The sequence below is a fragment of the Lepisosteus oculatus genome, chromosome 14, assembly GCF_040954835.1.
Source record: "Lepisosteus oculatus isolate fLepOcu1 chromosome 14, fLepOcu1.hap2, whole genome shotgun sequence".
In the NCBI taxonomy this organism is placed as follows: Eukaryota; Metazoa; Chordata; class Actinopteri; order Semionotiformes; family Lepisosteidae; genus Lepisosteus; species Lepisosteus oculatus.
The window spans coordinates 39,965,958-39,982,049 of record NC_090709.1 but is presented as its reverse complement, the minus strand read 5'-3'; the positions used below and the strand labels follow the sequence as shown (position 1 = coordinate 39,982,049).

At 51.5% G+C, this 16,092-nt stretch overlaps 2 protein-coding genes across 4 annotated transcripts; one reads left to right on the top strand and one right to left on the bottom strand.

Moving 5' to 3' along the window:
• Positions 1-3,063: 3,063 nt before the first annotated feature.
• lypc (ly6 domain containing, pigment cell) lies at positions 3,064-7,375 on the top strand. Of its 2 annotated transcripts, none has more exons than XM_069198710.1 (3): positions 3,064-4,009; positions 5,027-5,146; positions 5,608-7,375. In XM_069198710.1, the coding sequence occupies exons 1-3, from the start codon at positions 3,958-3,960 to the stop codon at positions 5,823-5,825; spliced, it is 390 nt and encodes a 129-aa protein (XP_069054811.1). In that variant the 5' UTR covers positions 3,064-3,957; the 3' UTR covers positions 5,826-7,375. The 2 variants fall into 2 exon arrangements, with proteins under 2 accessions (XP_069054811.1, XP_069054810.1); XM_069198709.1 differs by having other exon boundaries at positions 3,067-4,009; positions 5,024-5,146.
• A 75-nt stretch (positions 7,376-7,450) lies between these two features.
• clic1 (chloride intracellular channel 1) lies at positions 7,451-15,924 on the bottom strand. 2 transcript variants are annotated; one of them, XM_069198706.1, is made up of 7 exons: positions 15,627-15,924; positions 15,160-15,227; positions 12,849-12,958; positions 12,286-12,411; positions 11,886-11,992; positions 10,493-10,674; positions 7,451-10,393 (listed from the first exon to the last, which is right to left on the bottom strand). In XM_069198706.1, the coding sequence occupies exons 2-7, from the start codon at positions 15,202-15,204 to the stop codon at positions 10,232-10,234; spliced, it is 732 nt and encodes a 243-aa protein (XP_069054807.1). In that variant the 5' UTR covers positions 15,205-15,227; positions 15,627-15,924; the 3' UTR covers positions 7,451-10,231. The 2 variants fall into 2 exon arrangements, with proteins under 2 accessions (XP_069054807.1, XP_069054808.1); XM_069198707.1 differs by lacking the exons at positions 15,160-15,227; positions 15,627-15,924 and adding an exon at positions 13,412-13,667.
• Positions 15,925-16,092: the final 168 nt, after the last annotated feature.

Sequence of the window (16,092 nt, the reverse complement as noted above, 5' to 3'; positions counted from 1 at the left end):
ATGGGTACAATCCGTGTTGCCAAAGCCAATACAAATAATGAAATCCACGTGGAACAAAACAAAAAAATAGAAGTAAAATAAAATCTACAGACATTTACAACAGAGACATATCCTAAAATCTTGACATGTCCTGCAGGCGGATGATCTCTTTCTCTCTCTGTCTGTCTCCGCCCACCTGGGAGTTTGGGGGTGACCCTCTGCTTCTCTTGCTCCGCTCTCCGCCCTGTGTACCCCCGCCCGCGCGCCGCACAGCTGGCGTCTCGAGGGACCCCTCGTGTTTTGACAGGAAACGACTCGAGACTCGCCGCTTTGTGTCTTTGTGTGTGTGTGTGTCTTTCTCTCTCTCTCAATTCAATTCAATTCAATTCAATTCAATTCTCTCTCTCTCTCTGTGTGTGTGTGTGTCTTTCTCTCTCTCTCTCTGTTTGTGTGTGTGTGTGTTAGTTTTTTGATTCGGTGTGTATTTGTATATTTTCCGATAAGACCATCGCAGTCCTACAGATACCGATTCCCGTCGCGGGCGGAGCAGCGTTCATTTCTAGTTGAAGTTCATCACTGGCACCCCGGAGACGGGGCTCATAAGTCCCAGTGGACCCGTTCCAGTTCACAGACTCCAGTTCTGCCCGTCTCTGACGAGGAGCGGCGCGGCGGCGTCGGGGCCGCGCGGGACAGTGGCGTGGAAGAGCAGCATGAGGCGGAGGCAGGGAATTCTGTGTGGAGCAGGAGGCGGCGGCGATGTCCTCCACAGCGCAAGGCGTCTCCAGCTGGGGGCCCAGGCCTGTCCCCCAGGGGCAGGGCTGAGAGGACGGCGCCGAGTCGCCCCCTTGCGCTCAGGACGCGGAACTGCAGCAGGGCACCCCACCTGGGAGACGCACAGCGATCGTTCCGCACCAGTAACCCCACCTGGGAGACGCACAGCGATCGTTCCGCACCAGTAACCCCACCTGGGAGACGCACAGCGACCATTGTGCACCAGTGACCCCACCTGGGAGAGACACAGCGCTCGTTCTGCACCAGTAACCCCACCTGGGAGACGCACAGCGCTCGTTCTGCACCAGTAACCCCACCTGGGAGACGCACAGCGATCGTTCTGCACCAGTAACCCCACCTGGGAGAGACACAGCGCTCGTTCTGCACCAGTGACCCCACCTGGGAGACGCACAGCGATCGTTCCGCACCAGTAACCCCACCTGGGAGACGCACAGCGATCAGTCTGCACCAGTAACCCCACCTGGGAGACGCACAGCGCTCGTTCTGCACCAGTAACCCCACCTGGGAGACGCACAGCGACCGTTCCGCACCAGTAACCCCACCTGGGAGACACACAGCGATCGTTCCACACCAGTAACCCCACCTGGGAGACGCACAGCGCTCGTTCTGCACCAGTAACCCCACCTGGGAGACGCACAGCGCTCGTTCTGCACCAGTAACCCCACCTGGGAGACGCACAGCGCTCGTTCTGCACCAGTAACCCCACCTGGGAGACACATAGTTGTCGTTCTGCACCAGTAACCCCACCTGGGAGACGCACAGCGCTCGTTCAGCACCAGTAACCCCACCTGGGAGACGCACAACGATCGTTCTGCACCAGTAACCCCACCTGGGAGACGCACAGCGATTCTCCTGCACCACTAACCCCATCTGGGAGACGCACAGCGATCGTTCTGCACCAGTGACCCCACCTGGGAGACGCGCAGTGATCGTTCTGCACCAGTAACCCCACCTGGGAGACGCGCAGTGATCGTTCTGCACCAGTGACCCCACCTGGGAGACGCACAGCGACCGTCCTGCACCAGTGGATCAGCTCGTCTCCCTGTCTCTCCCCTCCCCTCTCGGCCAGCACGCTGTGCAGTCACGCGCCTGCAGTCAGATGACAGTCACAGCTGCGCCCAGACATCGTCCCTCATTAGAGCTGATTCAATTTCCTCTGCTGGGTGTGAGTCTGGAGCTGTGGCCTCGCTGTCTCTCCCAGCTGCTGCCCGTCACTGACAGTGTTAGTCAGTCATTGTGTCAGTGTGTCAGGCTGCTGGTCAGTGTGTCAGTCAGTGTGTCAGTCAGTCAGTGTGTCAGTCAGTGTGTCTGTCAGTGTGTCTGTCAGTCAGTGTGTCAGGCTGCTGGTCAGTGTGTCAGTCAGTCAGTCAGTGTGTCAGTCTTTAAGAGTGTCAGCCTGTCAGTGTGTCAGTCTGTAAGAGTGTCAGACTGCTGGTCAGTGTGTCAGTCAGTCAGTGTGTCAGTCTGTAAGAGTGTCAGCCTGTCAGTGTGTCAGTCTGTTAGTGTGTCAGTCTTTAAGAGTGTCAGCCTGTCAGTGTGTCAGTCTGTAAGAGTGTCAGGCTGCTGGTCAGTGTGTCAGTAAGTGTGTCAGTCAGTCAGTGTGTCAGTCAGTGTGTCTGTCAGTGTGTCTGTCAGTCAGTGTGTCAGGCTGCTGGTCAGTGTGTCAGTCAGTCAGTCAGTGTGTCAGTCTTTAAGAGTGTCAGCCTGTCAGTGTGTCAGTCTGTAAGAGTGTCAGACTGCTGGTCAGTGTGTCAGTCAGTCAGTGTGTCAGTCTGTAAGAGTGTCAGCCTGTCAGTGTGTCAGTCTGTTAGTGTGTCAGTCTTTAAGAGTGTCAGCCTGTCAGTGTGTCAGTCTGTAAGAGTGTCAGGCTGCTGGTCAGTGTGTCAGTAAGTGTGTCAGTCAGTCAGTGTGTCAGTCAGTGTGTCTGTCAGTGTGTCTGTCAGTCAGTGTGTCAGGCTGCTGGTCAGTGTGTCAGTCAGTCAGTCAGTGTGTCAGTCTTTAAGAGTGTCAGCCTGTCAGTGTGTCAGTCTGTAAGAGTGTCAGACTGCTGGTCAGTGTGTCAGTCAGTCAGTGTGTCAGTCTGTAAGAGTGTCAGCCTGTCAGTGTGTCAGTCTGTTAGTGTGTCAGTCTTTAAGAGTGTCAGCCTGTCAGTGTGTCAGTCTGTAAGAGTGTCAGCCTGTCAGTGTGTCAGTCTGTTAGTGTGTCAGGCTGCTAGTCAGTGTGTCAGTCAGTGTGTCAGTCAGTCAGTGTGTCAGTCTGTAAGAGTGTCAGTCAGTCAGCACGTCTGTCTGTAAGAGTGTCAGCCTGTCAGTGTGTCAGTCTGTCAGTCAGCGTGTCCAGACATCAGCATCACACATGCACGCACACAAACACACGCACGCAATCACACACACAGACCCATGTACGCACACACACAGACACACCTGCGTGCACGCACACAAACTCACACAAAACACACGCACGCAATCACACACACAGACACACCTGCGTGCACGCACACAAACTCACGCAAGACACACGCACGCAATCACACACACAGACCCATGTACACACACACACAGACACACCTGCGTGCACGCACACAAACTCACGCAAAACACACGCACGCAATCACACACACAGACCCATGTACGCACACACACACACAGACACACCCGCGTGCACGCACGCAGACAGGCACACAAACAGACACACACAGACGCGTCCTTCTTCAGCCTCCGCCCTCCCAATTAAGTCGTTATCTGTCCAGTCGAGGGAGGGGCCCCCGGGTGGGGCTGGAGCTGTACATAGGGCTGGGAGAGGCGAGCTGGAGCCAGCAGAGCCAGAGAGGGACAGAGGGATCGTCTGGGACCGGGGGAGACAGAGAGAGACGCACAGCAGGGATCGTCTGGGACAGAGGGATCGTCTGGGACCGGGGGAGACAGAGAGAGACGCACAGCAGGGATCGTCTGGGACAGCGCTCGCAGCGGACCGGGGGAGACGGAGAGAGACCCACAGCAGGGATCGTCCGGGACAGCGCTCGCAGCGGACCGGGGGAGACAGAGAGAGACGCACAGCAGGGATCGTCCGGGACAGCGCTCGCAGCGGACCGGGGGAGACAGAGAGAGACGCACAGCAGGGATCGTCTGGGACAGCGCTCGCAGCGGACGGGGGGAGACAGAGAGAGAGACGCACAGAGAGAGTCCGATGTCCCGGCTGCTGATTCTAGTCCTGCTGACCTGTCTGCTCTCTTCGAGGGGTGAGGAGAGATAAGAGACGCAGAGAGACAGAGCATGGGAGACAGAGAGACAGATATATACGGAGAGACAGGGCATTGTGTGATGTACGAGTGTCTCTGAGAGTGTGTGAGCGTGCGAGGGGAGGTATGTGTGTCTGTGAGAATGTGTGTGTCTGTGAGCCTGCGAGGGGAGGTGTGTTTGTGAGAATGTGTGAGTGTGCGAGGGGAGGTGTGTGTGTCTGTGAGCCTGCGAGGGGAGGTGTGTTTGTGAGAGTGTGTGAGCGTGCGAGGGGAGGTGTGTGTGTCTGTGAGCCTGTGAGGGGTGGTGTGTGTGTGAGTGTGCTAGGGGAGGTGTGTTTGTGAGAGTGTGTGAGTGTGCGAGGGGAGGTGTGTTTGTGAGAGTGTGAGCGTGCAAGGTGAGGTGTTTGTGAGTGTGAGTGTGCGAGGGGAGGTGTGTTTGTGAGAGTGTGTGAGTGTGCGAGGGGAGGTGTGTTTGTGAGCGTGCGAGGGGAGGTGTGTTTGTGAGTGTGTGTGAGTGTGCGAGGGGAGGTGTGTGTGTGAGCGTGCGAGGGGAGGTGTGTTTGTGAGAGTGTGTGAGTGTGCGAGGGGAGGTGTGTTTGTGAGAGTGTGTGAGTGTGCGAGGGGAGGTGTGTTTGTGAGCGTGCAAGGGGAGGTGTGTTTGTGAGAGTGTGTGAGCGTGCGAGGGGAGGTGTGTTTGTGAGTGTGTTTGGGGAGGTGTGTGTGTGAGTGTGCTAGGGGAGGTGTGTTTGTGAGAGGGTGAGTGTGCGAGGGGAGGTGTGTTTGTGAGAGTGTGTGAGCGTGCGAGGGGAGGTGTGTTTGTGAGAGTGTGTGAGCGTGCGAGGGGAGGTGTGTGTGTCTGTGAGCCTGCGAGGGGAGGTGTGTTTGTGAGTGTGAGCGTGCGAGGGGAGATGTGTTTGTGAGAGTGTGTGAGTGTGCAAGGGAAGGTGTGTGTGTCCGTGACAGTGTGTGTGCGTCTGTACAAGTGTGTGTGCATTAACCCCTCTCTCTTTGCAGCAGACTGCCTGCGCTGTTACACCTGTGTGTTCCCGGCTCTCTCTCCTCTGGACTGCATCAAGTTCCCTCAGAAATGTCCAACAGGTCAGAGCTGCCTGTCCAGCACTGCAGTGGGCACCAGAGGTACAGTCTCTGTGTGTGTGTGTGTGCTCTGCTTATCTTACTACCTGTCCAGTAGTCAGTATGAACCCCTCTCTCTCTCTGTGCAGTGTTCATGTACTGGAGTGTCCAGTCAGTGTGTGTGTATGAACCCCTCTCTCTCTCAGTGCAGTGTTCATGTACTGGAGTGTCCAGTCAGTGTGTCTGTATGAACCCCTCTCTCTCTCAGTGTAGTGTTCATGTACTGGAGTGTCCAGTCAGTGTGTCTGTATGAACCCCTCTCTCTCTCAGTGCAGTGTTCATGTACTGGAGTGTCCAGTCAGTGTGTGTGTATGAACCCCTCTCTCTCTCAGTGCAGTGTTCATGTACTGGAGTGTCCAGTCAGTGTGTCTGTGTGAACCCCTCTCTCTCTCAGTGCAGTGTTCATGTCCTGGAGTGTCCAGTCGGTCAGGGGTCAGTATTAACTCCTCTCTCCCTGTGCCCAGGTCAGCTCAGAGTGGTTCTCTATGAGAAGAGCTGTGTGGTTTCTGAGCTGTGTGGGCTGACAGGAGAGAAGTACACCATGGGCATCAACTTCACCTTCACCAACACCTGCTGCGACACCGACCTGTGCAACAGCGCCCCCCAGAGGCCAGGACTGCCCCTGGCGCTGGGGCTGGCCATGCTGGCTGCTGGGCTGAGCCTGGTGGGGGTGCAGGGTTAGAGTTCAAGGGTCGTAGGGTTACGGGCGTTCGTACGCAGGTTTCACTGAAATTACTTTGGAGTGCACAGACCCACACAGACACACTCACACACACTTTCACAATAAAGACAAACTCACAAAGACGGGCACTCTCACAAAAGACACACACACCCTCTTATAAAAGACACACACTCTCAGAAATGTATACACACACACTCTCACAAAGACACACAAAATAGACACACACAGAAAGACACTCTCACAAAACAGACACACTCACACACACTTTCACAATATAGACACACACTCTCACAAAATACACACACGCCCTCTTATAAAAGACACACACTCTCAGAAATGTATACACACACACTCTCACAAAGACACACAAAATACGCACACAGAAACTCTCACAAAACAGACACACTCACACACACTTTCACAATATAGACACGCACTCTCACAAAAGACACACGCTCTCAAAAATGTATACACACACACTCACAAAATAGACACACACAGAAAGACACACTCTTACAAAACAGACACACATTCTCACAAAACACTCACAAAATAGACACCCTCTCACAAAATACGCATTCACCCACAAACGCACTCACAAGACAGACACACACTCCCTCTAAAAAGAGACGCTCTCACAATGTAAGACACCCACAACCTCACATACATACACAAAGACACACACACACACTCGGACTCTCACACTCGCTCTCAGAAACAGACACATACCAGGCGATTATCCAGTTAAGAACTGGGAATACTGGGGACAGGATGTCCGGGACCTGCAGAAGATGCACTGATCCTGAAAACCTTATTTAAAAAACACTGTGTAATTGTAACAGTCAAACAGCGCCACCTGTTGGGCTATATACAGTAAAACTTGTAATAATAATCATAAACTTTAAATACCCTTTTAATGTATTTCTGTTTTCATTGTACTTCTTCTTTACTGGGACTGGAGCTCCTATTGTAACAGACTGTTCTACTGGACTGGGACTGGAGCTCCTATTGTAACAGACTGTTCTACTGCACTGGGACTGGAGCTCCTATTGTAACAGACTGTTCTACTGCACTGGGACTGGAGCTCCTATTGTAACAGGACTGTTCTACTGGACTGGGACTGGAGCTCCTATTGTAACAGACTGGTCTACTGCACTGGGACTGGAGCTCCTATTGTAACAGACTGTTCTACTGCACTGGGACTGGAGCTCCTATTGTAACAGGACTGTACTACTGCACTGGGACTGGAGCTCCTATTGTAACAGACTGTTCTACTGGACTGGGACTGGAGCTCCTATTGTAACAGACTGTTCTACTGGACTGGGACTGGAGCTCCTATTGTAACAGACTGTTCTACTGGACTGGGACTGGAGCTCCTATTGTAACAGACTGTTCTACTGGACTGGGACTGGAGCTCCTATTGTAACAGACTGTTCTACTGCACTGGGACTGGAGCTCCTATTGTAACAGACTGTTCTACTGGACTGGGACTGGAGCTCCTATTGTAACAGACTGTTCTACTGGACTGGGACTGGAGCTCCTATTGTAACAGGACTGTTCTACTGGACTGTAACAGGCCTGTTCTTCAACATTAAAATTATTTTAAAAACAAAACATCCGCAACCTTATTTCCTTCTACGGTTACGTTTATTTCTTCAATTTTCGATAAAGAGGCACTTGGTGACAAAAATGAGAACACAACGTCGACTAACTAAAATAAAAATCAATTCAGCCCCTGGTGATTTGAAATTAAAGGACTGTGCTGCCTTTATCACAGAATCCTCCCTTTTAAATTAAATTAAAGAGAGATCAATCACTAGTATCTGCTAGCAAGTGCAACCTGCTTCGATTTAAAGGGAAGGTGCAGAAGGTGCCTTTAAATATTTGGCCAACACAGAATACACAAATACACAACCGACCGAGCACAGGGCCCAGGAGAGACAGGGAGAGAGAGATAGGGGGAGAGCCAGAGAAGGAAGGATAGAAAAGAGGGAGGGAGAGAGAGAGAGACAGGGTGGAATAGAGGGAGAGAGAGAGTGGAAGAGAGGGAGGGAGGGGTGGAGAGATAGAGAGAGGGAGAGAGAGAGAGTGGAAGAGAGGGATGGAGAGATAGAGATAGAGGGAGAGAGAGAGACAGGGAGAGGGATGGAGGGAGAGAGAGATAGGGGGAGTGATAGAGGAGGAAGGAGACAGGGTGAAAAAGAGGGAGGGAGGGAGGGAGACAGGGAGAGGGATGGAGAGTGGAAGAGAGGGATGGAGAGATAGAGATAGAGAAAGGGAGAGAGAGAGAGAGACAGGGAGAGCGATGGAGGGAGAGATAGAGGAGGAAGGACAGAGACAAGGTGAAAAAGAGGGAGGGAGAGAGGGAGACAGGGAGAGGGAGAGGGATGGAGGGGGAGAGAGGGAGTGTGTGAGAAGAGGAAGAAGGAAAGGAAACTGAAGCAGTTTCAGGTCGGGAGGAGAGGGAGCCAGACGCCCCCCCCCCCCCCCCCCACAGTAACACCGCAACGCCCCGAAATGTCCTCTGCATCCCTGCAGCCACAGAAACCAGGGCGATAAAAATGAAGACAACAGCAACAGCAACAACACAAAAATTGAAATTCCTTTGACCAGCCACCAGTCTGACAGTCGACCGTGATGCCTACAGGGGCGTGGGTGGTTTGGGGGTGGGGTTGCGCCACTGTTGGGTTCTGATCATATTTCAGTGGCTCTCAGGTACCCCCAAATACAGAAACCCCGTGGGGACCCCGTCCATCCCCCTCCAACTCCTCCACCCCCCCCAACGACGACTCCAAGACCGAGAGTGCAGGAAAGTGACACGTGGAAACACAAGCTGAAGAGTGACCAGAGTGACCACAGCCAGGTGTCCCTTCTTCTCACAGAGTGACCACAGACAGGTGTCCCTTTTTCTCACAGAGTGACCAGAGTGACCACAGTCAGGTGTCCCTTTTCCACACAGAGTGACCACAGCCAGGTGTCCCTTTTCCACAGAGTGACCAGAGTGACCACAGCCAGGTGTCCCTTCTTCTCACAGAGTGACCACAGCCAGGTGTCCCTGCTTCACATAGAGTGACCAGAGTGACCACAGCCAGGTGTCCCTTTTCCACAGAGTGACCACAGCCAGGTGTCCCTTCTTCTCACAGAGTGACCAGAGTGACCACAGCCAGGTGTCCCTTTTCCACAGAGTGACCAGAGTGACCACAGCCAGGTGTCCCTGCTTCTCACAGAATGACCACAGCCAGTATCCCTTTTCCACAGAGTGACCAGAGTGACCACAGCCAGGTGTCCCTTCTTCTCACAGAGTGACCAGAGTGACCACAGCCAGGTGTCCCTTCTTCTCACAGAGTGACCAGAGTGTCGAGCAATTGTGATCAGTGTGCAGAGTGTACAGAGATTGTGATCAGAGTGACCAAAGTGCACAGAGATTGTGCCCAGAGTGTACAGCAATTGTGCACAAAGAATCCATAAAACAGTTGTGCCCAGAGTGTGCCGAGTGCGCGCACAGTGCTTGTGCCCAGGGTGTGCAGAGTCTACGCACAGCACTTGTGCTCAGAGTGAGCAGCGTGTGTGCAGTGTGCGCACAGCGGTTGTGCCCAGAGTGTGGAGAGAGTACGCACAACACTTGTGCTCAGAGCGCAGTGTGCGCACAGCGGTTGTGCCCAGTGTGTGGTCAGTGATTGTGCCCTCAGTGTGCAGTGTGCGCACAGTGCTTGTGCCCAGAGTGTGGAGAGTGTACGCACAGTGACAGTGATTGTGCCCAGAGTGTGCAGTGTGCATACAGTGCTTGTGCCCAGAGAGCACGTGTGGTGATTGTGAGCTGTGCTTGTGAGACAGAGGAGGAAGAGGGGGAGAGTGCACAGTGTCTGAGTTTTTACAGTGTCTGTACAGAGTGTGTGCACGTTTACTGCTATTGTACACTGTGTGTGTTGTTACAGTATTTGCACAGAGTGCTTGTGTGTGTTGTTACAGTATTTGTACTGTGTGTGTGTGTTGTTACAGTATTTTTACAGACTGTGCGTGTCTGGGTGCAGAGTGTGTGTTGTTACAGTATTTGTAGAGAGTGTGTGTGTTGTTACAGTATTTGTACAGAGTGTGTGTGTGTTGTAACAGTATTTGTAGAGACTGCGCGTGTCTGGGTGCAGAGTGTGTGTTGTTACAGTATTTGTACAGACTGTGTGTGACTGGGTACAGATGGTGTGTGTGTGAGTGTGTGTAAGTGTGTGAGTGAGTGTGTGAGTGTGTGAGTGTGTGAGTGTGTGTGTGTAAGTGTGTGTGTGTGTAAGTGTGTGAGTGAGTGTGAGTGTGAGTGTGTCTGTGAGTGTGTGTGTGTGAGTGTGTGTGAGTGTGTGAGTGAGTGTGTGTGAGAGTGTGTGTGTGTGTGGGTGCGGGAGAGCGGGGGGCCCTGTCTATTTCAGGGTGCGGGCCACGGAGGTGTAGGCGGTCTCGATCTCCTTGTCCGCGGGGCAGGTGGAGGCGAACTCCTCGCGGGCGTACGCGGCGTCCAGGTACCGCCACAGGGAGGACAGCGAGCGCGGGATCTGGAAACCGCGGTACTTCAGGCACACCACCTGGCCGGGGACACGCGGCGGGGCGGGGCGGTTACTACGGCGGCACCACGCTGGGGCTGCGGCGGGGGGCGGCGGGGCGGCGGCGGCGGGCGCGGCTACCTTGACGATGTGCAGCTTGGGCAGCAGGTTGCAGTCTGCCAGGGTGAGCTCCTGTCCGTCCAGGAAGGGGCGAACGGACACCGCCACGTCCTCCGCGCTGTTCTCGTCCACCTCCTCGGGCAGCGGCGTGGACAGGTAGTCATCCAGCTTCTTCAGGGCTTTGAGCAGGCCCTTCTCTAGATCTGGACACACACACACACACTGCATCAACACCCAGACTGTGTATTTACACTGATACACACACTGCATCAACACCCAGACTGTGTATTTACACTGATACACACACTGCATCAACACCCAAACAGTGTATTTACACTGAAACACACACTGCATCAACACCCAGACTGTGTATTTACACTGATACACACACTGCATCAACACTCAGACTGTGTATTTACACTGAAACACACACTGCATCAACACCCGGACTGTGTATTTACACTGATACACACACTGCATCAACACTCAGACTGTGTATTTACACTGATACACACACTGCATCAACACCCAGACTGTGTATTTACACTGATACACACACTGCATCAACACCCAGACTGTGTATTTACACTGATACACACACTGCATCAACACCCAGACTGTGTATTTACACTGATACACACACTGCATCAACACCCAAACAGTGTATTTACACTGAAACACACACTGCATCAACACCCAGACTGTGTATTTACACTGAAACACACACTGCATCAACACCCAGACTGTGTATTTACACTGAAACACACACTGCATCAACACCCAGACTGTGTATTTACACTGAAACACACACTGCATCAACACCCAGACTGTGTATTTACACTGATACACACACTGCATCAACACCCAGTGTATTTATACTGATACACACACTGCATTAGCACCCAAACGGTGTATTTACACAAGCACACACTGCATCAACACCCAGTGTATTTATACTGATACACACACTGCATTAGCACCCAAACAGTGAACTTACACTGTAACACATTGCATCAACACCCAAACAGTGTATTTACACTAACACACACTGCACCAACACCCAAACAGTGTATTTACAGTGTTTTGTACACTAACACACATTGTATCAACACCCCAAAAGTGTATTAACACTGATACACACACTGCATCAAGACCCCATGTATTTACACTGATACACACACTGCATCAAGACCTAGTGTATTTACACTGATACACACACTGCATCAAGACCTAGTGTATTTACACTGATACAAACACTGCATCAACACCTAGTGTATTTACACTGATACACACCCTGCATCAACACCCAAATGCTGTATTTACAATAATGCCTGTATCAATACCCACACTGCATTACTGCATTTACACACTGTGCACTGACAGACTGCATTAACACACACTGTGTCTCACTCACTGTCGTTCATGCTGGGGTTCGAGTTCTTGATGTAGGCAGAGAACTTGGAGAAGACGTCCAGGCCTGCAGTGTTGGACTCGGGGTTCCTGGCGGCAAGTTTGGGGTACCTGAGAGGCACACCGACGGAGAGAGAAGATCAGTTCATCAGGGAGTGAAGGCACCCTACAGCACCAACCACCCCACCCCAAAAAATCTGGTCGTGAATGTTTGAAAAGAGAATCCCACCCACTGCCCTACATGGCAGTGAAGTGTGGGGTCCCCTCAGAGACCAGGACGACACTAACTGGGACAAACATCCTCTCTGGGCAGAGCCAGACTGGGGGAGAGAGAGGGAGAGATAGAGAGAAGGGGAGAGGAGGGGTGTTGCGCTGGGGAGATAGAACGAGAGGGGGTGTCGTACTGGGGAGGGCAGAGGTTCTCCTCCAGAAACTCCTCGATCTTGTTGGTGTCGGTCTTCACCTCCGCCCCATACAGCAGGAAGGGGGGCTGGGCTCCTGGGGCCAAATCCTTCAGGATCTCCGGCTTCCTGCAGAGAGAGAGGGGTTAATACAGGTGAGCAGGCAGACAGGTACAGGTGTAGACAGAGGGGTTATTACAGGTGAGCAGGGAGACAGGTACAGGTGTAGACAGAGGGGTTATTACAGGTGAGCAGGGAGACAGGTACAGGTGTAGACAGAGGGGTTATTACAGGTGAGCAGGGAGACAGGTACAGGTGTAGACAGAGGGGTTATTACAGGTGAGCAGGGAGACAGGTACAGAGGGAGGGAAACAGGTGAGCAGGCAGACAGGTACAGGTGTAGACAGAGGGGTTATTACAGGTGAGCAGGCAGACAGGTACAGGTGTAGACAGAGGGAGACAGGTGAGCAGGCAGACAGGTACAAGTGTAGAAAGAGGGGTTATTACAGGTGAGCAGGCAGACAGGTACGGGTGTAGACAGAGGGAGACAGGTGTACACTGAGTACCTCTTCATGTCCACTGTGGTGACGTTAAAGGTGACTCCCTTCAGCCACAGGACCATGAAGAGCCTCTGGGAGAAGGGACAGTTCCCAATGCTCTGTCCATCTGACCCTGCCTGCACAACACCACACAATTATTACACAGCACTACACAATCATCACAACATTATTACACAACACAACACTACACAGTCATCACACCCCACTACAAAATCATCACAACATTATTAAACCACACTGCACCACCATCACACCACAGCAGTTATTTGACCATTTTATGGACAGTAAAACCCCTGCTTCTGAGACACGGGCTTTCAAACGCCACACATCGAGACAGAACACGACCCAAAATACAAAGAAATAAATACAGATTTTACAAGAGAGCCCAGCTCTGTTTATAACCTGAATTTAACCTTCAGTTTCAATTAAAATTAAAGGTTTTCACGGCGATAAGGGGAAGGGTGCGGTTCACTTCCCCTTTGGGGAATATGGCCGTTTTTTACAATGTAAAAATACATAGTAACATAATAATATACTCGTAGTAGTAAAAAAAAAGGACTTAAAATCACCACTGTTATGAAAATGTTTATATTTTTTCGACGTAATGGTAGTAACGGACAGAAAACTGGACAGGACGAGCCAGATTCGGGAGCCGGAGGAAAGGAAGGATATTACTTTAATTATTTGTGTTCAAAACACAGAGTGGGACAGGATCCAGCGACCCGGGAGTGACAGGTGTGAGAGAAAAGGCTTTTCTACTCGTTTTATGTTAAAAAAAGAAGGGGGGTGAAAACACTTTAATTCATAGTAAATGAATCTCGGACTCTCCGCTCCCCCGGCCGGGCGACCGTTATTAACGGCAGCCGAACCCGGGCCACGAGGCGGCGCCTCTGACGCGGCCTGGAAACGGCCCGGGCTCGAGAGCCCTGTTGCTAAGGCCGGCCGGGGGGCGGGGGCTGCCGGGAGCCAGAGCGAGGCGGCAGGAAGCGGACAGAGCCGCCATTCAGCCCCGACCGACGACAACAACAACAACAACAACAACTACTACTACATACATACAGTGGCCGCTTTATTCCTGCTCTTTTCGCCTTCAAAAAAAAATAAAATAATAAAGAGCACAGCCACACTCTCCACCCCCCCCCGCCCCGGCCAGCCAGTTCAAATATATCGATTCAAGCCGAGCTCCCCGATCAGAAACGCACTTCCTTTCCGAGAAACAGACACGTTTCGTTAAGAGATGTGCTGTCCGCGGCGCACTCCACGCTCCTCCAACTTTATTTTTGTGCTTGCAATCCCACCCCTCTTTTCGTCTTTTTTTTTCTTCTTTCTTTTGTTTAGCTCGGTCGTAAAAGCTCAAAGCGCCGCCACGCAACCCTCACGATGCTTCGTCGCGGCGCTTTCCGGTCCCCTTCAAAAGTTTGAGAGCACGAACTTTTAAAACAAAAACTGCCCCCGTCCCTCCACACACACACACTCTCCTTCCAGTAGTTTCCGCAGCAATAAATACCAGTTTTGTTTTGGGGGTAAAATAAAAAGACAGAAAAGGAAACATCCTCTGAGGGAAACATCGCCTGTGTTGCGTTTTGTTCTCCAGAAAGTCAGTTTCCAGGCTCAATAATAATAATAATAATAATAATAATAATAATAATAATAATAATAATAATAATAATAATAAACTTTATTTTATATAGCGCCTTTAAAGGAGGCTTCTCAAAGCGCTTTACAGGATGACAATAACAATAAGTAAGAAGACTACAACAATAAATAAGAAAATTTCACAAGACAGGACACAATTATAATTACAACACTAACAATAGAGGAGACCGTGGAAGATGGTATTAAGAAGAGCAGAGGGGTGAAGGATGAGACCAGTTCAGTAAAGGCTTTTCTGAAAAGGAGGGTTTTGAGTCTGGATTTGAAGGAGTTTAGAGAAGGTGACTCTCTGATATCCTTGGGCAAGGAGGTCCAGAGCTTGGGGGCATAGCAGGAGAAGGCCTTGTCACCCATACAATGTAGACGGGCTTGGGGGACAGTAAGGAGGGCAGAGTTTGAAGAGCGGAGGTTGCGAGGTGGGGAGTAGGGCGATAAAAGTTCAGTCAGGTATTGAGGTGCCCAGCCATGTAAAGCCTTGTAGGTGAGCAGGAGGATTTTAAAGTCTACGCGGAATTTGACCGGAAGCACAATTGCACACACAAAAAAAACGACAAGACAACGGTCCCCTTATCCCCTGTCCCCTCCCTCCGCTCTCCCTCATCCTCTCGGTTTATTTATTTTGGGGAGGGGGTTGTTCGGCCGAACCGGACCGGACCGGGCTCACCTTGACGAACAGCTCGACCTGTGGCTGCCGGTCCTCGTCGCCCATAGCTGCTGCACGTCCGCCACCGCCTGCACAACGCAACAGGGAGAAAACCAAAAAAAAAAACACACACACGGGTGCACATTTAATGAATCCAGGTCTGTCGATGTTTCACCCCCCACACGGCAAGAACAGGACGAATCGGGGTTTTTTTTTGTGTGTGGAAAAATGCATTCCCTCTAGCAAAGCAAAGCCCTCCCAAAAAAAAAAAGAGTTAAAAAAACCCGCCTTCCGCTGGGCATGTGTAGGATTGAAAAGTAAATTCAAAAAAAAAAACTTCCCCATTTTGCAGACTTTCCCTGTATATCTCGCTCGTTTTGTTTTTTGATGGGGGGGGGATATGGGTTCGAGAGGCTGGGTCGGGTTGGTACAAAAAAAAAAACAAAAAAGCCCCGATAAATGAGAGAAAAACGGAGAAACAGACTCGCCTCTGATCCGGGGATTGCTGCGGCACAGGTGTGAATGAAACCCCCGCGGGTCAGGTCTGTGTTTCGGGGGGTCTTTTCGCAATATGTCGCCGAGCAAGTCGTGAGCGGAGCAGAATGGGTCCGCCTTAATCTTTTTGAGTTTTTTTTTCTCTCTTCTGGTGAGTGTGCATGCATGTAAAGGCGGTTTTGTATGACAATATCCTCTCTCCTCCTCCTCCTCTCTCTCTCTCTCTTTCGTTTCGCTTCCTGGTTTTGGTGCACAAGAAATGACCTAATTGAACCGACAATGTCGTCCCCTCTCCGGTTTTGCCTCTACAGTATTTGCCAACTCCACCCAGCTCCGAGCTTGACTAAAATAAAGAGAGATTTGTGTGTGTGTGAGAGAGAGAGAGAGAAAGAGGATGACGTCCCGTGTTTTATGGCTGAAAAACGTCCAATAATTTGGACTCCCTTGTCCAAATGCGAG

Bases quoted from the DNA above. Each gene is read 5' to 3' on its own strand.
- lypc (XM_069198709.1), top strand. From the start codon at position 3,958: ATGTCCCGGCTGCTGATTCTAGTCCTGCTGACCTGTCTGCTCTCTTCG. The intron at 4,010-5,023 runs GTGAGGAGAGAT...CTCTCTTTGCAG, and splicing joins CTGTCTGCTCTCTTCGAGGG to CAGACTGCCTGCGCTGTTAC. The intron at 5,147-5,607 runs GTACAGTCTCTG...CCCTGTGCCCAG, and splicing joins CACTGCAGTGGGCACCAGAG to GTCAGCTCAGAGTGGTTCTC.
- clic1 (XM_069198706.1), bottom strand. From the start codon at position 15,204: ATGGGCGACGAGGACCGGCAGCCACAGGTCGAGCTGTTCGTCAAG. The intron at 12,412-12,848 runs GTACTCAGTGTA...CTCTCTCTGCAG, and splicing joins ACCACAGTGGACATGAAGAG to GAAGCCGGAGATCCTGAAGG. The intron at 11,993-12,285 runs GTACGACACCCC...TGTGCCTCTCAG, and splicing joins GAGAACCTCTGCCCTCCCCA to GTACCCCAAACTTGCCGCCA.